Raw genomic sequence first — 23,148 nt, 5'->3', positions numbered from 1 at the left:
GTAATGCGTGTTTTGTGAGGCGGCTCTGAAGCAGCATTGTGACACTGGTTATTGGTGCCGGGTTCTCTAATACCTTAACCGCTTCCCACCGTTCACTTGTCCTATGTTCTAACAAAAAAAAGTCAAACAAATTTGCTAAAATTTTATAGTTTGTCCCGGAGGTGGCAAGGACAGGTGGTCGAATTTGATTACTTGTTTGCGTTACTTTCCCTTGATTTAGTCCCCCTTTCTTCTCCTTCCCTCCCCCCCCCCCCCCACCCTCTTCCCTCTCTGTTCTTCCCCTACAATTCCACCACCCTACAGTCTTACTGAAATTCCCGCCGCACCCTACCGATGCCCACTAGTCTTCCACACCCCCTCCCACTTCCCCCCACTTACCTACCTAGTCTTACCTCTTCCCTTCCATTTTCCCTCAGTCTTACCTGATACCTTCATCTCCCAACTGTGTTTCCTCCCCCCCCCCCCCCTCGCGGCCCCGGCAACAGGGGAGGCTGAGACGACCTTCCCTGGGAAGACGCCCCTCCGCCAGGCACACTCAGGTCAACTTTTTGTCCCGCGCTCAAAGGGCACCGGTACTAAGACCATCTCTGTCGCCCGTCTCTGGGGCCCGTCTCTGGGGCCCGTCTCTGGGGCTCGTCTCTGGGGCCCGTCTCTGGGGCTCGTCTCTGGGGCCCGTCTCTGGGGCCGTCTCTGGGGCTCGTCCCTGGTGCCCGTCTCTGTTGCCCGTCCCTGGCGCCCGTCCCTGTTGCCCGTCTCTGGGGCCCGTCTCTGGGACCCGTCTCTGGCGCCCGTCTCTGGCGCCCGTCTCTGGCGTCCGTCTCTGGCGCCCGTCTCTGGCGCCCGTCACTGGCGCCCGTCTCTGGGCCCCGTCTCTGGGCCCCGTCTCTGGCGCCCGTCTCTGGCGCCCGTCTCTGGCGCCCGTCTCTGGCGCTCGTCTCTGGCGCCCGTCTCTGGCGCCCGTCTCTGGCGCCCGTCTCTGTCGCCCGTCTCTGGGGCCCGTCTCTGGGGCCCGTCTTTGGGGGCCCGTCCCTGGCGCCCGTCTCTGTACCCCGTCTCTGGCGCCCGTCTCTGGCGCCCGTCTCTGTTGCCCGTCTCTGGGGCCCGTCTCTGGCGCCCGTCTCTGGCGCCCGTCTCTGGGGCCCGTCTCTGGCGTCCGTCTCTGGGGCCCGTCTCTGGGGCCCGTCTCTGGGGCCCGTCTCTGGGGCCCGTCTCTGGGGCCCGTCTCTGGGGCCCGTCTCTGGGGCCCGTCTCTGGGGCCCGTCTCTGGGGGCCGTCTCTGGGGCCCGTCTTTGGGGCCCGTCCCTGGCGCCCGTCTCTGTACCCCGTCTCTGGCGCCCGTCTCTGGGCCCCGTCTCTGTTGCCCGTCTCTGGGGCCCGTCTCTGGGGCCCGTCTCTGGCGCCCGTCTCTGGCGCCCGTCTCTGGGGCCTGTCTCTGGGGCCCGTCTTTGGGGCCCGTCCCTGGCGCCCGTCTCTGTCGCCCGTTTCTGTCGCCCCGTCCCTGTCGCCCGTCCCTGGCGCCCGTCTCTGGCGCCCGTCTCTGTCGCCCCGTCTCTGTCGCCCCGTCTCTGGCGCCCGTCTCTGGCGCCCGTCTCTGTCCCCTCGTCTCTGGCGCCCGTCTCTGTCCTCCGTCCCTGTCTCCCCGTCCCTGTCTCCCCGTCCCTGTCCTCCGTCCCTGGCGCGCGCACGCACCTTGCCCTACCGACCAGGCTGGTCTTGGGCTGCTCGCAGCGTGTTCACTCAAGTCACTGAACGAGTAAAATATACACGAGTAATTGCCTCGTGTCAGTGTCGAATTGGGGAGATGAGGAAAAAGTCGATAGTAAGAGTTTCTACACAAATTGAAAGTAGAGAGATTTGAGGAAGTTGTTTGTTTCTACCCCCATCTACTCCCTAGACCCCCCCCCCCCCGCCCCACGAGAGCGGTGGGGGGGGGAGGGACAATATGAACAAAAACAGCTTTTTATGATGAGAGACAATGGGACAAAGGTGTAAGTTGGAAACTCCGTTTAGTTACATACAAATGTATTACTTGTGGCCAGTACTTGTGGCCAGTACTTGTGGCCAGTACTTGTGGCCAGTACTTGTGGCCAGTACTTATGCCCAGTACTTGTGGCCAGAACTCGTGTCCAGTATTCGTGCCCAGTACTGGTGCCCTGTACTTGTGCCCTGTACTCGTGCCCAGTACTTATGCCCAGTACTTGTGCCCAGTACTCGTGCCCTGTACTCGTGCCCTGTACTCGTGCCCAGTACTCGTGCCCAGTACTCGTGCCCTGTACTCGTGCCCTGTACTCGTGCCCAGTACTTATGCCCGGTACTCGTGCCCAGTACTCGTGCCCAGTACTCGTGTCCTGTACTCGTACTCTGTACTCGTGTCCTGTACTCGTACTCTGTACTCGTGCCCAGTACTTATGCCCAGTACTCGTGCCCTGTACTCGTGCCCAGTACTCGTGCCCAGTACTCGTGCCCAATACTCGTGCCCAATACTCGTGCTCAGTACTCGTGCCCTGTACTCGTGCCCAGTACTTATGCCCGGTACTCGTACCCTGTGCTCGTGCCCAGTACTCGTGCCCAGTACTCGTGCCCTGTACTCGTGCCCAGTACTCGTGCCCAGTACTCGAGCCCAGTACTCGTGCCCAGTACTCGTGCCCAGTACTTATGCCCGGTACTCGTGCCCAGTACTCGTGCCCTGTAATCGTACCCTGTACTCGTGCCCAGTACTTGTGCCCTGTACTCGTGCCCAGTACTCGTGCCCAGTACTTATGCCCGGTACTTGTGCCCAGTACTCGTGCCATGTACTCGTACCCTGTACTCGTGCCCAGTACTCGTGCCCAGTACTCGTGCCCAATACTCATGCCCAGTACTCGTGCTCAGTACTCGTGCCCTGTACTCGTACCCTGTACTCGTGCCCAGTACTTATGCCCGGTACTCGTACCCTGTACTCGTGCCCAGTACTCGTGCTCAGTACTCGTGCCCTGTACTCGTGCCCAGTACTCGTGCCCAGTACTCGTGCCCAGTACTTATGCCCGGTACTCGTACCCTGTACTCGTGCCCTGTACTCGTGCCCTGTACTCGTGCCCAGTACTCGTGCCCAGTACTTATGCCCGGTACTCGTACCCTGTACTCGTGCCCAGTACTCGTGCCCTGTACTCGTGCCCAGTACTCGTACCCTGTACTCGTGCCCAGTACTCGTGCCCAGTACTCGTGCCCTGTACTCGTACCCTGTACTCGTGCCCAGTACTTATGCCCGGTACTCGTGCCCAGTACTCGTGCCCTGTAATCGTACCCTGTACTCGTGCCCAGTACTTGTGCCCTGTACTCGTGCCCAGTACTTATGCCCGGTACTTGTGCCCAGCACTCATGCCCAGTACTCGTGCTCAGTACTCGTGCCCTGTACTCGTACCCTGTACTCGTGCCCAGTACTTGTGCCCGGTACTCGTACCCTGTACTCGTGCCCAGTACTCGTGCTCAGTACTCGTACCCTGTACTCGTGCCCTGTACTCGTGCCTAGTACTCGTGCCCAGTACTCGTGCCCTGTACTCGTGCCCTGTACTCGTGCCCAGTACTCGTGCCCTGTACTCGTGCCCAATACTTATGCCCGGTACTCGTGCCCAGTACTCGTGCCCAGTACTCGTGCCCTGTACTCGTACCCTGTACTCGTGCCCAGTACTCGTGCCATGTACTCGTACCCTGTACTCGTGCCCAGTACTCGTGCCCTGTACTCGTACCCTGTACTCGTGCCCAGTACTTATGCCCGGTACTCGTGCCCAGTACTCGTGCCATGTACTCGTACCCTGTACTCGTGCCCAGTACTCGTGCCCAGTACTCGGGCCCTGTACTCGTACCCTGTACTCGTGCCCAGTACTCGTGCCCAATACTCGTGCCCAGTACTCGTGCCCTGTACTCGTACCCTGTACTCGTACCCTGTACTCGTGCCCAGTACTTATGCCCGGTACTTGTGCCCAGTACTCGTGCCAAGTACTCGTGCCCAGTAAGCGTGCCCAGTACTCGTGCCCAGTACTCGTGCCCAGTACTCGTGCCCAGTACTAGTGCCCAGTACTCGTGCCCAGTAAGCGTGCCCAGTACTCGTGCCCAGTAAGCGTGCCCAGTACTCGTGCCCAGTACTCGTGCCCAGTACTTGTGCCCAGTACTTATGCCCAGTACTCGTGCCCAGTACTTGTACCCAGTACTCGTGCCCAGTACTTGTACCCAGTACTCGTGCCCTGTACTCGTGCCCAGTAAGCGTGCCCAATACTCGTGCCCAGTACTCGTGCCCAGTTCTCGTGCCCTGTACTAGTGCCCGGTACTCGTGCCCAGTACTTATGCCCGGTACTTGTGCCCTGTACTCGTGCCCAGTACTTATGCCCGGTACTTGTGCCCAGTACTCGTGCCCAGTACTTGTACCCAGTACTCGTGCCCAATACTCGTGCCCAGTACTCGTGCCCAATACTCGTGCCCAGTACTCGTGCCCAGTACTCGTGCCCAGTACTTGTACCCAGTACTGGTGCCCAGTACTCGTGCCCAGTACTCGTGCCCAGTACTGGTGCCCAGTACTCGTGCCCAGTACTTGTACCCAGTACTCGTGCCCTGTTCAGGTGGTCAACAATGAGGGCAGAAGGTGTGGGAGCCACCTCCACCCTCAACCATACCAGATACCGCCAACATCTCCAACGTCAGGAAAGTTGTGTATATATACAGCATCACATACAACATGCCTTGTAGGTGAGGAATTCCCCCCCCCCCCCACCTTCCCAGCCCTATGGGCACCGCTAGGCAAGCACCGCTAGGCAAGCACAGTTAGGCAAGCACAGCTAGGCAAGCACAGCTAGGCAAGCACCGCTAGGCAAGCACAGCTAGGCAAGCACCGCTAGGCAAGCACCGCTAGGCAAGCACAGCTAGACAAGCACCGCTAGGCAAGCACCGCTAGGCAAGCACCGCTAGACAAGCACCACTAGACAAGCACCGCTAGACAAGCACCGCTAGACAAGCACCACTAGACAAGCACCGCTAGACAAGCACCGCCAGGCAAGCACCGCTAGACAAGCACCGCCAGGCAAGCACAGCTAGACAAGCACCGCTAGGCAAGCACAGCTAGACAAGCACCGCCAGGCAAGCACCGCTAGACAAGCACCGCCAGGCAAGCACAGCTAGACAAGCACCGCTAGGCAAGCACTGCTAGGCAAGCACAGCCAGGCAAGCACCGCTAGACAAGCACCGCTAGGCAAGCACCGCTAGGCAAGCACAGCCAGGCAAGCACAGCTAGGCAAGCACAGCTAGGCAAGCACCGCTAGACAAGCACCGCCAGGCAAGCACAGCTAGACAAGCACCGCTAGGCAAGCACCGCTAGGCAAGCACAGCCAGGCAAGCACCGCTAGACAAGCACCGCTAGGCAAGCACCGCTAGGCAAGCACAGCCAGGCAAGCACCGCTAGACAAGCACCGCTAGGCAAGCACCGCTAGGCAAGCACAGCCAGGCAAGCACCGCTAGACAAGCACCGCTAGGCAAGCACCGCCAGGCAAGCACAGCCAGGCAAGCACCGCTAGGCAAGCACAGCCAGGCAAGCACCGCTAGACAAGCACCGCTAGGCAAGCACAGCTAGACAAGCACCACTAGGCAAGCACCGCTAGACAAGCACCGCTAGACAAGCACCGCTAGACAAGCACCGCCAGGCAAGCACCGCTAGGCAAGCACAGCCAGGCAAGCACCGCTAGACAAGCACCGCTAGACATGCACCGCTAGACAAGCACCGCTAGACAAGCACAGCTAGGCAAGCACAGCTAGACAAGCACCGCCAGGCAAGCACAGCTAGACAAGCACCACCAGGCAAGCACAGCTAGACAAGCACCGCTAGACAAGCACCGCTAGACAAGCACCGCCAGGCAAGCACAGCTAGACAAGCACCGCCAGGCAAGCACAGCCAGGCAAGCACCACTAGGCAAGCACCGCTAGACAAGCACAGCTAGACAAGCACAGCTAGACAAGCACAGCTAGACAAGCACCACTAGACAAGCACAGCTAGACAAGCACCACTAGACAAGCACCACTAGACAAGCACAGATAGACAAGCACAGCTAGACAAGCACCACTAGACAAGCACAGCTAGACAAGCACAGCTAGACAAGCACAGCTAGACAAGCACCACTAGACAAGCACAGCTAGACAAGCACCACTAGACAAGCACAGCTAGACAAGCACAGCTAGACAAGCACAGCTAGACAAGCACCACTAGACAAGCACAGCTAGACAAGCACCACTAGACAAGCACAGCTAGACAAGCACCACTAGACAAGCACAGCTAGACAAGCACCACTAGACAAGCACAGCTAGACAAGCACCACTAGACAAGCACAGATAGACAAGCACAGCTAGACAAGCACCACTAGACAAGCACAGCTAGGCAAGCACAGCTAGACAAGCACAGCTAGACAAGCACAGATAGACAAGCACAGCTAGACAAGCACCACTAGACAAGCACAGCTAGACAAGCACCACTAGACAAGCACCACTAGACAAGCACAGATAGACAAGCACAGCTAGACAAGCACCACTAGACAAGCACAGCTAGACAAGCACCACTAGACAAGCACAGCTAGACAAGCACAGCTAGACAAGCACCACTAGACAAGCACCACTAGACAAGCACAGCTAGACAAGCACCACTAGACAAGCACAGATAGACAAGCACAGCTAGACAAGCACCACTAGACAAGCACAGCTAGACAAGCACCACTAGACAAGCACAGCTAGACAAGCACAGCTAGACAAGCACAGCTAGACAAGCACAGCTAGACAAGCACCACTAGACAAGCACAGCTAGACAAGCACCACTAGACAAGCACAGCTAGACAAGCACCACTAGACAAGCACAGCTAGGCAAGCACAGATAGACAAGCACCACTAGACAAGCACCACTAGACAAGCACAGCTAGACAAGCACAGCTAGACAAGCACCACTAGACAAGCACAGCTAGACAAGCACCGCTAGACAAGCACCGCCAGGCAAGCACAGCTAGACAAGCACCGCTAGGCAAGCACCGCTAGGCAAGCACAGCCAGGCAAGCACCGCTAGACAAGCACCGCTAGGCAAGCACCGCTAGGCCAGCACAGCCAGGCAAGCACCGCTAGACAAGCACCGCTAGGCAAGCACCGCTAGGCAAGCACAGCCAGGCAAGCACCGCTAGACAAGCACCGCTAGGCAAGCACCGCCAGGCAAGCACAGCCAGGCAAGCACCGCTAGGCAAGCACAGCCAGGCAAGCACCGCTAGACAAGCACCGCTAGGCAAGCACAGCTAGACAAGCACCACTAGGCAAGCACCGCTAGACAAGCACCGCTAGACAAGCACCGCCAGGCAAGCACCGCTAGGCAAGCACAGCCAGGCAAGCACCGCTAGACAAGCACCGCTAGACAAGCACCGCTAGACAAGCACCGCTAGACAAGCACCGCTAGGCAAGCACAGCTAGGCAAGCACAGCTAGACAAGCACCGCCAGGCAAGCACAGCTAGACAAGCACCGCTAGACAAGCACCGCTAGACAAGCACCGCTAGACAAGCACCGCTAGGCAAGCACAGCTAGACAAGCACCGCCAGGCAAGCACAGCTAGACAAGCACCGCCAGGCAAGCACAGCCAGGCAAGCACCACTAGGCAAGCACCGCTAGACAAGCACAGCTAGACAAGCACAGCTAGACAAGCACAGCTAGACAAGCACCACTAGACAAGCACAGCTAGACAAGCACCACTAGACAAGCACCACTAGACAAGCACAGATAGACAAGCACAGCTAGACAAGCACCACTAGACAAGCACAGCTAGACAAGCACCACTAGACAAGCACAGCTAGACAAGCACAGCTAGACAAGCACCACTAGACAAGCACCACTAGACAAGCACAGCTAGACAAGCACCACTAGACAAGCACAGCTAGACAAGCACCACTAGACAAGCACAGCTAGGCAAGCACAGCTAGACAAGCACAGCTAGACAAGCACCACTAGACAAGCACCACTAGACAAGCACCGCTAGACAAGCACCACTAGACAAGCACAGATAGACAAGCACAGCTAGACAAGCACCACTAGACAAGCACAGATAGACAAGCACAGCTAGACAAGCACCACTAGACAAGCACAGCTAGACAAGCACCACTAGACAAGCACAGCTAGACAAGCACAGCTAGACAAGCACAGCTAGACAAGCACAGCTAGACAAGCACCACTAGACAAGCACAGCTAGACAAGCACCACTAGACAAGCACAGCTAGACAAGCACCACTAGACAAGCACAGCTAGACAAGCACCACTAGACAAGCACAGCTAGACAAGCACAGCTAGACAAGCACAGCTAGACAAGCACAGCTAGACAAGCACCACTAGACAAGCACAGCTAGACAAGCACCACTAGACAAGCACAGCTAGACAAGCACAGCTAGACAAGCACCACTAGACAAGCACAGCTAGGCAAGCACAGCTAGACAAGCACAGCTAGACAAGCACCACTAGACAAGCACCACTAGACAAGCACCACTAGACAAGCACAGCTAGACAAGCACCACTAGACAAGCACAGCTAGACAAGCACCACTAGACAAGCACAGCTAGACAAGCACCACTAGACAAGCACCACTAGACAAGCACAGCTAGACAAGCACAGCTAGAAAAGCACAGCTAGACAAGCACAGCTAGACAAGCACAGCTAGACAAGCACAGCTAGACAAGCACCACTAGACAAGCACCACTAGACAAGCACAGCCAGGCAAGCACCACTAGACAAGCACCACTAGACAAGCACCACTAGACAAGCACAGCTAGACAAGCACAGCCAGGCAAGCACCACTAGACAAGCACCACTAGACAAGCACAGCTAGACAAGCACCACTAGACAAGCACCGCCAGGCAAGCACAGCCAGGCAAGCACAGCCAGGCAAGCACTACCTGGCCTCAGCGCCGCTGCACAGTCTCCCGCCCTCACCTACGGCCTTGTATGATTTATTCCGTTCCACGTCCAAATCCCCCTTCCCCCTCCCCCAACCGTCCCCCCTCCTCCCTCCCCCTATTGTTACCCTACCCCATTCCTCCCCCTCCCCCAACTATCCCCCCTTCCCCCACCCCCTCTTCCCCAACCTTCCCCCACCCCCTCTTCCCCCATCCCCCCCCCCAAGATCATTCCTTTCCCCCCCCCCCTTTCCCATCCCCCTACCAGGTTCACCCTGCTTGAGGACTGTGTGTGTGCTCATGTGTGTGCTCATGTGTGTGCTCATGTGTGTGCTCATGTGTGTGCTCATGTGTGTGCTCATGAGTGTGCTCGTGTGTGTGCTCATGTGTGTGCTCATGTGTGTGCTCATGTGTGTGCTCATGAGTGTGCTCATGTGTGTGCTCATGTGTGTGCTCATGAGTGTGCTCATGTGTGTGCTCATGTGTGTGCTCATGTGTGTGCTCATGTGTGTGCTCATGTGTGTGCTCATGTGTGTGCTCATGTGTGTGCTCATGAGTGTGCTCGTGTGTGTGCTCGTGTGTGTGCTCATGTGTGTGCTCATGAGTGTGCTCATGTGTGTGCTCATGTGTGTGCTCATGTGTGTGCTCATGTGTGTGCTCATGTGTGTGCTCATGAGTGTGCTCGTGTGTGTGCTCATGTGTGTGCTCATGTGTGTGCTCATGAGTGTGCTCATGAGTGTGCTCATGAGTGTGCTCATGTGTGTGCTCATGAGTGTGCTCATGTGTGTGCTCGTGTGTGTGCTCGTGTGTGTGCTCGTGTGTGTGCTCGTGTGTGTGCTCATGTGTGTGCTCATGTGTGTGCTCATGTGTGTGCTCATGAGTGTGCTCATGTGTGTGCTCATGTGTGTGCTCATGTGTGTGCTCATGTGTGTGCTCATGTGTGTGCTCATGAGTGTGCTCATGTGTGTGCTCATGTGTGTGCTCATGTGTGTGCTCATGTGTGTGCTCATGTGTGTGCTCATGTGTGTGCTCATGAGTGTGCTCATGTGTGTGCTCGTGTGTGTGCTCGTGTGTGTGCTCGTGTGTGTGCTCATGAGTGTGCTCGTGTGTGTGCTCGTGTGTGTGCTCGTGTGTGTGCTCATGTGTGTGCTCGTGTGTGTGCTCGTGTGTGTGCTCGTGTGTGTGCTCGTGTGTGTGCTCGTGTGTGTGCTCATGTGTGCTCATGTGTGTGCTCATGAGTGTGCTCATGAGTGTGCTCATGTGTGTGCTCATGAGTGTGCTCATGTGTGTGCTCATGTGTGTGCTCGTGTGTGTGCTCGTGTGTGTGCTCGTGTGTGTGCTCATGAGTGTGCTCATGTGTGTGCTCGTGTGTGTGCTCGTGTGTGTGCTCATGTGTGTGCTCGTGTGTGTGCTCGTGTGTGTGCTCGTGTGTGTGCTCATGTGTGTGCTCATGAGTGTGCTCGTGTGTGTGCTCGTGTGTGTACTCATGTGTGTGCTCATGTGTGTGCTCATGTGTGTGCTCGTGTGTGTGCTCGTGTGTGTGCTCATGTGTGTGCTCGTGTGTGTGCTCATGTGTGTGCTCATGAGTGTGCTCATGTGTGTGCTCATGAGTGTGCTCGTGTGTGTGCTCGTGTGTGTGCTCATGTGTGTGCTCGTGTGTGTGCTCGTGTGTGTGCTCGTGTGTGTGCTCGTGTGTGTGCTCGTGTGTGTGCTCATGTGTGTGCTCGTGTGTGTGCTCGTGTGTGTGCTCGTGTGTGTGCTCGTGTGTGTGCTCGTGTGTGTGCTCGTGTGTGTGCTCATGTGTGCTCATGTGTGTGCTCATGTGTGCTCATGTGTGTGCTCATGTGTGCTCATGTGTGTGCTCTTGTGTGTGCTCATGTGTGCTCATGTGTGTGCTCATGTGTGCTCATGTGTGTGCTCATGTGTGTGCTCATGTGTGTGCTCATGTGTGTGCTCATGAGTGTGCTCATGTGTGTGCTCATGTGTGTGCTCGTGTGTGTGCTCATGTGTGTGCTCATGTGTGCTCATGTGTGTGCTCATGTGTGCTCATGTGTGTGCTCATGTGTGTGCTCATGAGTGTGCTCATGTGTGTGCTCATGTGTGTGCTCATGAGTGTGCTCATGTGTGTGCTCATGTGTGTGCTCATGTGTGTGCTCATGAGTGTGCTCATGTGTGTGCTCATGTGTGTGCTCATGTGTGTGCTCGTGTGTGTGCTCATGTGTGTGCTCATGTGTGTGCTCATGAGTGTGCTCATGTGTGTGCTCATGTGTGTGCTCATGTGTGTGCTCATGAGGTAGGAACTGACGCAGGGAATGTAAAGCCCATATGTATTCACCTACTTGTGCTTGCGGGGGTTGAGCTCTGGCTCTATGGTCCCGCCTCTCAACCGTCAGTCAACTGGTGTAGAGGTTCCTGAGCCTACTGGGCTGTGTCATATCTACATTTGAAACTGTGTATGGAGTCAGCCTCCACCACATCACTGCCTAATGCATTCCAGCTGTTAACTGCTCTGACACTGAAAAAGTTCTTTCTTATGTAACACTCTGAGCTGTGAGAGGCTGAGAGTGAGAGTGAAGGTATGACAGGGTGAGAGTGAGAGTGAAGGTGTGACAGGGTGAGAGTGAGAGTGAAGGCAGGAGTGAGTGAGGTGTGAAAGGGTGAGAGTGAAGGTATGAGAGGGTGAGAGTGAGAGTGAGGTGTGAGAGGGTGAGAGTGAGAGTGAAGGTATGAGAGGGTGAGAGTGAGAGTGAAGGTGTGAGAGGGTGAGAGTGAGAGTGAAGGTAAGAGTGAGGTGTGAGAGGGTGAGAGTGAGAGTGAAGGTGTGAGAGGTGTGAGAGCAGGTGAGAGTGAGAGTGAAGGTGTGAGAGGGTGAGAGTGAGAGTGAAGGTGTGAGAGGGTGAGGGTGAGAGTGAAGGTGTGAGAGGTGTGAGAGAGTGAGAGTGAAGGTGTGAGAGGGTGAGAGTGAAGGTGTGAGAGGTGTGAGAGAGTGAGAGTGAAGGTGTGAGAGGAGGTGAGAGGGGGAACAAACGGAGAGAGAGTATAGCTTTGTGAGGTCGGTGGGTGGAGAAGTTTCGTCATCACTTCACTTGTTCTGTCACTACTTGTGCTTTGGTCTCTCTTTATTCCTGCCTCCCTCCCCTGCTTGTCTCCACATTCCTTGCCCTTCCCCCCCACCTGCCCTTCCACCACCTGTCCTTCCCCCACCTGCCCTTCACCTACCTGCCCTTCACCCACCTGCCCTTCCACCACCTGCCCTTCCCCCACCTGCCCTTCCCCCCCTCTGCACTTCCCCCACACCTGCCCTTCCCCCACCTGCCCTTCCCCCACCTGCCCTTCCCCCACCTGCCCTTCCCCCTACCTGCCCTTCCCCCCCACCTGCCCTTCCCCCCCACCTGCCCTTCCCCCACCTGCCCTTCCACCACCTGCCCTTCCCCCACCTGCCCTTCCCCCCCTCTGCCCTTCCCCCCCCACCTGCCCTTCCACCACCTGCCCTTCCCCCACCTGCCCTTCCCCCACCTGCCCTTCCCCCCTCTGCCCTTCCCCCCCACCTGCCCTTCCCCCACCTGCCCTTCCACCACCTGCCCTTCCCCCACCTGCCCTTCCCCCCCTCTGCCCTTCCCCCCACCTGCCCTTCCCCCCCTCTGCCCTTCCCCCCACCTGCCCTTCCCCCCACCTGCCCTTCCCCCCACCTGCCCTTCCCCCCCTCTGCCCTTCCCCCCCACCTGCCCTTCCCCCCCCACCTGCCCTTCCCCCCCACCTGCCCTTCCCCCCCACCTGCCCTTCCCCCCCACCTGCCCTTCCACCACCTGCCCTCCCCCCCCCTCTGCCCTTCCCCCCCCTCTGCCCTCCCCCCCCACCTGCCCTTCCCCCCACCTGCCCTTCCTCCACCTGCCCTTCCCCCACCTGCCCTTCCCCCACCTGCCCTTCCCCCCTCTGCCCTTCACCCACCTGCCCTTCCCCCCCTCTGCCCTTCCCCCCCCCACCTGCCCTTCCACCCACCTGCCCTTTCCCCCACCTGCCCTTTCCCCCCTCTGCCCTTCCCCCCCACCTGCCCTTCCCCCCCCACCTGCCCTTCCCCCCCTCTGCCCTTCCCCCCCCCCACCTGCCCTTCCACCCACCTGCCCTTTCCCCCACCTGCCCTTTCCCCCCTCTGCCCTTCCCCCCCACCTGCCCTTCCCCCCACCTGCCCTTCCCCCCCTCTGCCCTTCACCCACCTGCCCTTCCCCCCCCCTCTGCCCTTCCCCCCCCTCTGCCCTTCCCCCCCCTCTGCCCTTCACCCACCTGCCCTTCCCCCCACCTACCCTTCCCCCCCACCTGCCTTTCCCCCCCACCTGCCCTTCCCCCCCCCACCTGCCCTTCCCCCCCCACCTGCCCTTCCACCCACCTGCCCTTCCCCCACCTGCCCTTCCCCCCCCACCTGCCCTTCCACCCACCTGCCCTTCCCCCACCTGCCCTTCCCCCCCTCTGCCCTTCACCCACCTGCCCTTCCCCCCCCCTCTGCCCTTCCCCCCCCCTCTGCCCTTCCCCCCCCTCTGCCCTTCACCCACCTGCCCTTCCCCCCACCTACCCTTCCCCCCCACCTGCCTTTCCCCCCCACCTGCCCTTCCCCCCCCCACCTGCCCTTCCCCCCCCACCTGCCCTTCCACCCACCTGCCCTTCCCCCACCTGCCTTTCCCCCCCACCTGCCCTTCCCCCCACCTGCCCTTCCCCCCCCACCTGCCCTTCCACCCACCTGCCCTTCCCCCACCTGCCCTTTCCCCCCTCTGCCCTTCCCCCCCACCTGCCCTTCCCCCCCACCTGCCCTTCCCTCCCCCCACCTGCCCTTCCCCCCTCTGCCCTTCCCCCCCCACCTGCCCTTCCCCCCCCCCTCTGCCCTTCCCCCCACCTACCCTTCCCCCCCACCTGCCTTTCCCCCCCACCTGCCCTTCCCCCCCCCACCTGCCCTTCCCCCCTCTGCCCTTCACCCACCTGCCCTTCCCCTCACCTGCCCTTCCCCCCCACCTGCCCTTCCCCCACACCTGCCCTTCCCCCACCTGCCCTACTCTTACCTTGGCCACAATTACAGGATGGCCGCCTTTACGAGGCTTGTGTTGTGAAGGGTTGGTCAGTACACTAGAAAATAGCCCATTAATCCACAAATTTGCCGGTGGGTGTAAATGGCCTCGTTAACTGGTGTTGGGTAGTTAGTGGCGTCAGGGGCCCTCGTCTTGTCCGTAACTATCAGGGTTTTCTGGAGTGTTAATGACGAATTATAACTTTTTGTCTTAAGTTTAATCACAATGGTGGTTTGAGATTTTTGTCGCTGGCGTTTTCTTTTCTATTGTTTTTAATTGCTCAATTTTCCTTTCTTCGCAGAACGACTTTATAGTTAAAGATTTGTGTCGTGTTCAGTTTTGGGTGAACCAAGATTTCTGATATTCTTAGTTTTTTCATCTTAAGGTATTTTTCCCATCACTACCTGGTTGATACCTGGTTGATGGGGTTCTGGGAGTTCTTCTACTCCCCAAGCCCGGCTCGAGGCCAGGCTTGACTTGTGAGAGTTTGGTCCACCAGGCTGTTGCTTGGAGCGGCCCGCAAGCCCGCAAATTCAGCACTAGTTCAGTTCTGAATGTGGTGGCCGTGTGTATTCACCTAGTTGTATTCAGCTAGCTGTGCTTGCGGGGGTTGAACTCTGCTCTTTCGGCCCGCCTCTCACCCTTCAAGCAATCAACTGTTACTAACCACTATTTTTTTCACACACACACACACACACACACACACACGGGAAGCAACCCGTAGCAGCTGTCTAGCTCCCAGGTACCTATTTACTGCTAGATAACAGGCGCATCAGGGTGAAAGAAACTCTGCCCATTGTTTCTTGCCGGCGCCGGGAATCGAACCCGGGCCTACCTTGATCTACCTTGAGGTGCTTCCGGGGCTTAGCGTCCCCGCGGCCCGGTCGTCGACGAGGCCGCCTGGTTGCTGAACTGATCAACCAGGCTATTGGACGCGGCTGCTCGCAGCCTGACGTATGAGTCACAGCCTGGTTAATCAGGTATCGTTTGGAAGTGTTTGTCAAGTTCTCTCTTGAACACTGTGAGGGGTCGGCCAGTTATGCCCCTTATGTGTAGTGGAAGCGTGTTGAACAGTCTCGGGCCTCTGATGTTGATGTTGGGTGATCTCGGGCCTCTGATGTTGAGTTCTCTCTCAGAGTACCTGTTGCACCTCTGCTTTTCAACGGGGATATTCTGCACATCCTGCCATGCCTCCTGGTCTCATGTGATGTTATTTCAGTGTGCAGGTTTGGGACCAGCCCCTCAATTCTTTTCCACGTGTAAATTATTATGTATCTCTCCCGCCTGCGCTCAAGGGAGTACAGATTTAGGCTCTTTAGTCGGTCCCAATAGTTTAGATGTTTTACTGAGTGGATTCTAGCAGTAAAGGATCTCTGCACGCTCTCCAGGTCAGTATCTGGTATATCCCTTAGGAATTTTCTCATCTCATAATTTCCCTTTTGGTACGCCAGCCCTTTGTTTCCCAGTTCTTTTTTGGGGGGAGATGATTCCTAGCTCTACCAGGTACTCAAAGCTCAATACACTGTGATCACTCATTCCCAGGGGGGCTTCCAACTTAACTTCCCTTATATCCGGCTCATTTAGGGTAAATATCAATCAAGCCAGACTGGTTGATCCTCTCCTCTCATTCTTATCGGTCCCTTCATGTGTTCGCTTATTACGTTTTTTGTTGCCGCGTCCAGCAGCTAAGCTCTCCATGTGTCTGGACCTCCATGTGGGTCTCTGTTCTTTTTATACTTTGGATATACTTCCAGAGTTCTCCCCTCACCCGTCACACCCAGGGAAGTGTGTTTCCTGGGGGTGAAAATATGCTCCCGGGGGGGGGGGTGAAAATATACTCGGGGGGGGGGTACGGGAAAGGGGGGGGGGAGTATTTTAAGTGGCACTAGAAGCACAGGTGCGGCACAGGTGGTCAACCTTAGTTGGCCCTCATGTTTGTCTACTTGTATCTACCTTCCTCTTCCCTTCCCCGCCCCCCCCCCTCTCCCTTTCCCCCTCTCCCCCCTCTTCTCTTCCTCGCTCCCCCTTATCTCTCTAACAAACCTCTAACATCAGGAGTTAAATGCTTGGCTGCCAATTCTTACTAGAGATCCGGGAACTCATTGAGACAATAAAGTGGGGTTTAGAGTACAACTACATGCGGTACCCGGTGTTTCTCGGGTCGATCTTGTGTCCAAGCCTCTCCCACAGCCCCCTTACAGATCTCTTCTCCCCCCCACACTCCCCCGTCTCCTCCCCATATACTCCCCACATTCCCCCCGTCACTAACCATTATCATCACTGTAATCAAGAGATTGTGCCCAGAATACAAATCGAACGTCTGAACATTCGTTTCGTATGTCAATATCTGCATACACTACTATTTAAATGAATGCTAAACTTTACAGACTTTAGTCTGCACATTTCATATAGAGCAGCGTCGTGAAATGGGTGTAGAGGCAGAGTTCTCTTCAAGGGAGGCCCATGGACCCATCCACCCTACGAGACACTGTAAAATCAGAAAACACCACACGGGAGTTGTGAGAGACTAGGCACTAGCGTCTGCCTTCCAACTTTGGACAAATACACGTACATTCCCTTGATGGATGGGTTACCCGGCGGTGCCCGGGGTCTGTGTATGTGTGTGGGTGGGGGGAGGGGGTAGGGTTGCTGGTGGGCGCCACTCCCAGCTTGTTGATGGGCTGGCCGTGTGTAAATAATTACATTAACAGTTATATTCATTCCGCATACCTTACGACCACACAGATATTTTCCTCTGGAAGATCATTTTCACTTATCAGAAACAGTGATGGCCAGAGTACCGACTTAAGGAACTCTGGTAATGACATTTGTCACGTCATATTTTGCCCCCCCCCCCCTGGCAGTGATGAGACCACTGGAGTACCTTCACTGCAGGCCGGCCTCGTCAACAAGGACCTAGGGTCGTTAACACAGCCGACAAACCCGTGTTTATGTTTGAGATGAGCTTTACGCACGACTTACAACTGATGACGTTGGAACATTATAGACCTGGGGCCAGATTCACGAAGCAGTTACGCAAGCACTTACGAACCCGTACATCTTTTCTCAAACTTTGGCGGCTTTGTTTACAATTATTAAACAGTTAATGAGCTCCGAAGCACCAGGTGGCTGTTTATAACAATTACAACAATTGATTGGGAAGTTTTCATGCTTGTAAACTGTTTAATACATGTAACCAAAGCTGTCAAAGATTGAGGAAAGATGTACACGTTCGTAAGTACTTGCGTAACTGCTTCGTGAATCTGGCCCCTGTGCCTCTCTGATAACTCTGCTCCAATCGCATCTCTGTAAATGTTTGACCCACATTTCTCTGGCAAACTTCCACCAACAGAACGTGGACACGTAATCTACTCCTAACTATAGAACTTTAATGAATAAAAATGTTCATTTATGAGAATAAACCTATTTTTAATACACTAAGTTAAAATTGATGGATGTACTCACCTAGTACTCACCTAGTTGTGTTTGCGGGGGTTGAGCTCTGGCTCTTTGGTCCCGCCTCTCAACCGTCAATCAACAGGTGTACAGATTCCTGAGCCTATCGGGCTCTGTCATATCTACACTTGAAACTGTGTATGGAGTGAGCCTCCACCACATCACCCCCTAATGCATTCCATTTGTCAACCACTCTGACACTAAAAAAGTTCTTTCTAATATCTCTGTGGCTCATTTGGGCACTCAGTTTCCACCTGTGTCCCCTTGTGCGTGTTCCCCTTGTGTTAAATAGACTGTCTTTATCTACCCTATCAATCCCCTTCAGAATCTTGAATGTGGTGATCATGTCCCCCCTAACTCTTCTGTCTTCCAGCGAAGTGATGTGTCGTGGGGGGTTGGCCGCTGCATCAACGAGCCTGGCATGAGGACGAGTTGCTTGTTGAATGTCTACTTTGTAAATGCTTCACCCACGTATTACAAATACAAATAGTTCCCAACCTAACCAAACCTGCGCCTAACTATACACTGAATTCTAATCTGTAATAAAAAAGTGTTTGATTTTTTTAACATCCAGTACACTAAAATTTATGAATATGTCGTCAGGGGGTCGGCCGCCGCTTTAACGAGCCTAGTGTGAGTGAAGACAGGTCACAACTGGTTACGTTTCCAATTAGTCCCTTAGGGATACCGTCAGGTTTTCTGACAATCCAAAAAATTATCTTGCCTGATTTCTGAGGCCACGTCGCAGTTAAGTCTGTAATGTAAAATCGGGCAGGATATCTATCTATCTATCTATCGTTCGTTCGTTCTCTCTCGTTCTCTCTGAGACTATTTTATAGATTTCCTTCTCAGTTGATCATTGGTGGCCGTATGTTACTCCCGTAGTTCCTTTGTGCCCTTGGACTTGTTTTGCTTCCTTTCCTGTGCTGCAGTCTGCCAGACATGTCGCCTGCTGTTGATAGTCCTTGTATCCTTGCTGCAAACACTAAATTTTCTTTCATTTTTTTTCTTCCTACCTTCAGTTTTTTTTTCTTCTTTTGGACAGGGACAAATTAGACTTTCTACTGACACCTGTGGAGACGTAACCATGCCTTGTACAGTCTCCTCAGATGTTTCCTCATAGTATTCTTAGAATTAATATTACGGAGCTGAGAAAGTACCTTACTCTCCTCCATATACACAAATGACCAACTCGTATTTCTATGTTGTCTTAAATGGGATTTCCCTGAATGTCCGACTCGTACAGGGTAAACATCAGATTGTTTTGATGGTTAACAGTGCTCTGTTTGGGTGGAGTCACCGCCATATTAACTTGGGAGTGGAAAAGATATAACTTGCTTATAACTTAGCTCTCCATGTTCTCCCAATCTATCTTGCCACGGTTGAAGTCGTCCAGGATTAGTGATTGGCATACAGGCGACGGAAGGAGACCTATTGTACAGTGTAATTTTTGCCACCTTTGTCACTCTTGTGTGACTCCGTCGAGGAAGATTTAATTGTCTCACAATCGGGGATCCCGGGTTCTTTTTCCCGGCAAGACACAAATGGGCACGTTTTCTTTCACCTTATGCCTCTCTTTACTTAGCAGTAAATAGGTACCCTGGAGTTGAACAACATTTGTGGGTGTTGCATCCTGGGGACGTTCAATACTTAAACCTTGGAGGGAGGGGGGGGGGTGAGGACCTCAATAACAGCCTAGAGAGAGTGAGTGTTCTCACCTAGTTGTGCTTGCGGGGGTTAAGCTCTGTCTTTGGTCCCGCCTCTCAACCGTCACTCAACTGGTGTACAGGCTCCTGAGCCTAATGGGCTCAATCATATCTACACTTGAAACTGTGTATGGAGTCAGCCTCCACCACATCACTGCCTAATGCATTCCCTTTATCAACTACCGACACTAAAATTCTAATATCTCTATGGCTCATTTGGGCACTCAATTTCCACCTGTGTCCCCAAGTGCGTGTGCCCCCTTGTGTTAAATAGCCCGTCTTTATCTACCCTATCAATTGGTGTACAAAAAATAGTAGTAGTAGTAATAGAAACAGTTGATTGACAGTTGAGAGGCGGGCCGAAAGAACAGAGCTCAGCCCCCGCAAGCACAACTAGGTGAATACTCTCTCTCTCTCTCTCTCTCACACACACACACACACACACACACACACACACACACACACACACACACACACACACACACACACACACACACACACACACACACACAAAATCTTCAGCTCCTGGACACTGTCGCCTTATAATCACCACTAAGCTCCAGCAACACCACCACCTGCCGCAGCCGCCCGCCAGGTGTGACAACCTCACCTCACCTTCAGATTCCTGCACTTCCAGCACTGACGCCCCCTCTATCTGGACCCCCCCCCCCCCCACAGGAGTAAGCGGAAAGGCCCTAGTATGGGTGAAGAACTACCTAACAGGAAGGAGCCAGAGGGTAATGGTAAGGGGCGAAAAGTCGGACTGGCGAACAGTAACAAGTGGAGTACCTCAAGGATCGGTGCTGGGACCAATCCTCTTTCTAATTTACGTAAATGATATGTTTACAGGAGTGGAATCATACATGTCAATGTTTGCAGATGACGCAAAATTAATGAGAAGAGTTGTGACAGACGAGGATTGTAGGATCCTCCAAGAGGACTTACACAGGCTGCAGAGATGGTCAGAGAAATGGCTACTGGAGTTTAACACCAGTAAATGTAAAGTTATGGAAATGGGATCAGGTGACAGGAGACCAAAGGGACAGTACACAATGAAGGGGAACAGCCTACCTGTAACGATTCGAGAAAGAGACCTGGGAGTGGATGTGACACCCGATCTAACTCCTGAGGCACATATAAATAGGATAACGACAGCAGCGTACTCTACACTGGCGAAAATTAGAACTTCATTCAGAAACCTAAATGAGGAAGCTTTTAGGGCGCTTTACACTGCCTACGTGAGACCCGTCTTAGAGTATGCCGCGCCATCATGGAGCCCCCACCTGAAGAAACACATAAAGAAACTGGAGAAGGTTCAGAGGTTTGCGACGAGGCTTGTCCCAGAGCTACGAGGGATGGGATATGAAGAGCGGCTGAAGGAACTGAACCTTACGACACTAGAGAAAAGAAGGGAGAGAGGAGATATGATAGGGACATATAAAATACTCAGGGGAATTGACAAAGTGGAAATAGATCAAATGTTCACACGTAATAATAACAGAACGAGGGGACATGGGTGGAAACTGGAAACTCAGATGAGTCACAGAGATGTTAGGAAGTTTTCTTTTAGCGTGAGAGTAGTAGAAAAATGGAATGCACTTGGGGAACAGGTTGTGGAAGCAAATACTATTCATACTTTTAAAACTAGGTATGATAGGGAAATGGGACAGGAGTCATTGCTGTAAACAACCGATAGCTAGAAAGGCGGGATCCAAGAGTCAATGCTCGATCCTGCAAGCACATATAGGTGAGTACACACACACTTCCTGTCCCCCAACAAAATAAATTATATCACTGAACTACGTACGGTATCTTTTGGTTCTGCAACTGTTAGTGTGCCTGTCATGTCATCCTTGACAGCCTGGGATTGTCATCTTGAAACTGTAGTCTTTTCTTATCAAGGCCGCCACTCCCTCCCCCCCCCCCCCCCTCAGTGTCACACGGGACTCGCAGGGGGCGACACTGTCAGTTATGACACCTGACACTGTTGTCTGAGCTCAATTACATTCGCATTTTCGTCGCGTGTCCTTGCCCAACCACTTAAACCGGACCGTTTCGCTTCATGCAGGTCGGCGTTCAATCCCCGACCGTCCAAGTGGTTGGGTACCATTCCTCCCTCCCCTCCCACCTCTCAATAGCTTGGCACTTTCTCCAGATAGTTCCCTTCCCTTCGTGTAATCTCTGCCTAAGCTCATCGTGTGTTTGTGGACAGTATTTGAAGCTCACTTTGTTCTGCTCATTCTCCCTTGTTCACCTTCTCACCTCCGTTCCACTGAAGGAAGTTGCGTGCTTGACCGGGGGGGGGGGGGGGGCAGGGGGGGGAGGGCAGAAATTTTGGATGGCGATTTTATGGTGAGATGGTTGATGGTTGTATGAGGGGGGGGGGGGGGGGAGGTGGCAAGGCGAGGGAAGCAAGTCATCTTAGGGTACAAGTAGAGTATAATACACAAGAATCAAGGAAACTGCAGAAGGCCTATTGGCCCATACGTGGCTGCTCCTATATATATATCCTCCCAAACTTAGTCACGTGTGTGTGTAACCTGCGCTTGAAACCAGCGGTCTGTTATGTTACCCCAGTAATCCCTTCCACAAATAAACAAACCTGTTTACAGTTGTTTGCAACAAGGAGGCTGTTAGGGCTATCGAGATCCCCCCCCCCCCACCTTCACAACTCTTCGCCTTTACCAGGAGACAACCAACAAAAATTGCTCAACTTCCAGGTGTATATTTATACATGTTACTGCTAGGTGGACAGAGGCATCAGGTGAAAGGAAACGTGGCAAACAGTTCCCGTCCTGCTCGTGGAGTGAACCCGGGCCCCCTCGGTTGCGTGTTAAAGACGTAGACTACTGAGCCGGAGGATTGCAAGTAGAGGGGAGTGGAGCGGTTTACCTCTAGTTTAGATACATTGAAGGGGTGGGGGGTGGAAGTGAAGTTAGCAGTCCCCGTGGCGCAGTGGTAAAGCACTCGCCCGGCGCTTCGCGAGCCCTTTGGCCTGGGTTCGTATCCTGGCCGGAAAGAATTTATTGGGCGCCAATCTTTAACCATACGCCTCTGTTCACCCAGCTGTGAATGGGTACCCGGTTGTTAGAACGGTTTGGTGGGTCGTATTCGGTGGGAAAAATAGGATTAAGGACTTATCCGAAACGCTGAGGAGTATGGGGTGCACAATAAACTACCACTGGGCCACGCTGTGTGTGTTAGTAGTGACTGTGTGACACTGTAACAGCTCGTGTATAGTACTGATGGCACGCTGGGGGGGGGGGGGAGTCAATGTGTATTGCGTGTTAGCATAACGCTTATATAAATACACCTATAATGGGTTGAGATATATATATATGCATAAATATGTATAAAATAATATAATGTAAAATATATAATATGTATGTATAATATATAATATGCACTAATGTGTAACGCGTATATTGCATAGTAACAGTTGAACAATAATGTGAACACTGTGATATTGTAAGTTATGGCGCGCGCAGTTAGTGACCCAGCTGTTAGTCGGGCTCGGGTGGCCTCTTTCTGATTCATTACTCCACTTACAACTAATATATGAATGTTCACTGTGTGTGTGTGTGTGTGTGTGTGTGTGTGTGTGTGTGTGTGTGTGTGTGTTCAGCTGCGTGTGTTTGTAGGAATATGCTTTAGTCATGAACTCATCCAGTTTAAATATATATACAGTATATATATATATATAGATTGGTCGGGCACTTGTACACGGTATTCCCCCTTTTTAATGTAGCTGTAACTGGCTAGTGCTGGTTGTGTTTGTAATTCTGTAACAATAAGTCGTTGAATGTCCATTTCAGGAGGCAGTGAACCTTGCCAGTGGTCCACACCGGGCCCAGAGTGGTAGGTGACTGTGTGGGTTTTGTCAGTTGGAGTGGTGGTGGTGTGTGCGTGTGTGCGTCGGTGCGTGTGGCGGCGGTGACGTCACGGTCGCCACACGCCGCCACCTGCTAGCCCTCACCACCCATGCTCGGCTCGGCAACCCACTTGTC

The 23,148-nt window shown here is 54.2% G+C and overlaps 1 protein-coding gene across 1 annotated transcript; it reads right to left on the bottom strand.

The window, feature by feature from the left end:
* Nucleotides 1-559: 559 nt before the first annotated feature.
* Nucleotides 560-15,693, bottom strand: LOC138363127 (proline-rich proteoglycan 2-like). The gene is made up of 2 exons (XM_069322118.1): nucleotides 15,641-15,693; nucleotides 560-1,745 (listed from the first exon to the last, which is right to left on the bottom strand). Exons 1-2 carry the CDS (start codon nucleotides 15,691-15,693, stop codon nucleotides 560-562), a joined length of 1,239 nt encoding a protein of 412 aa, XP_069178219.1.
* Nucleotides 15,694-23,148: the final 7,455 nt, after the last annotated feature.

The sequence above is a fragment of the Procambarus clarkii genome, chromosome 10 (assembly GCF_040958095.1).
Source record: "Procambarus clarkii isolate CNS0578487 chromosome 10, FALCON_Pclarkii_2.0, whole genome shotgun sequence".
Lineage (NCBI taxonomy): Eukaryota > Metazoa > Arthropoda > Malacostraca > Decapoda > Cambaridae > Procambarus > Procambarus clarkii.
Note: the sequence above shows the minus strand (reverse complement) of the source record. Positions and strands in the feature narration are given on the sequence as shown.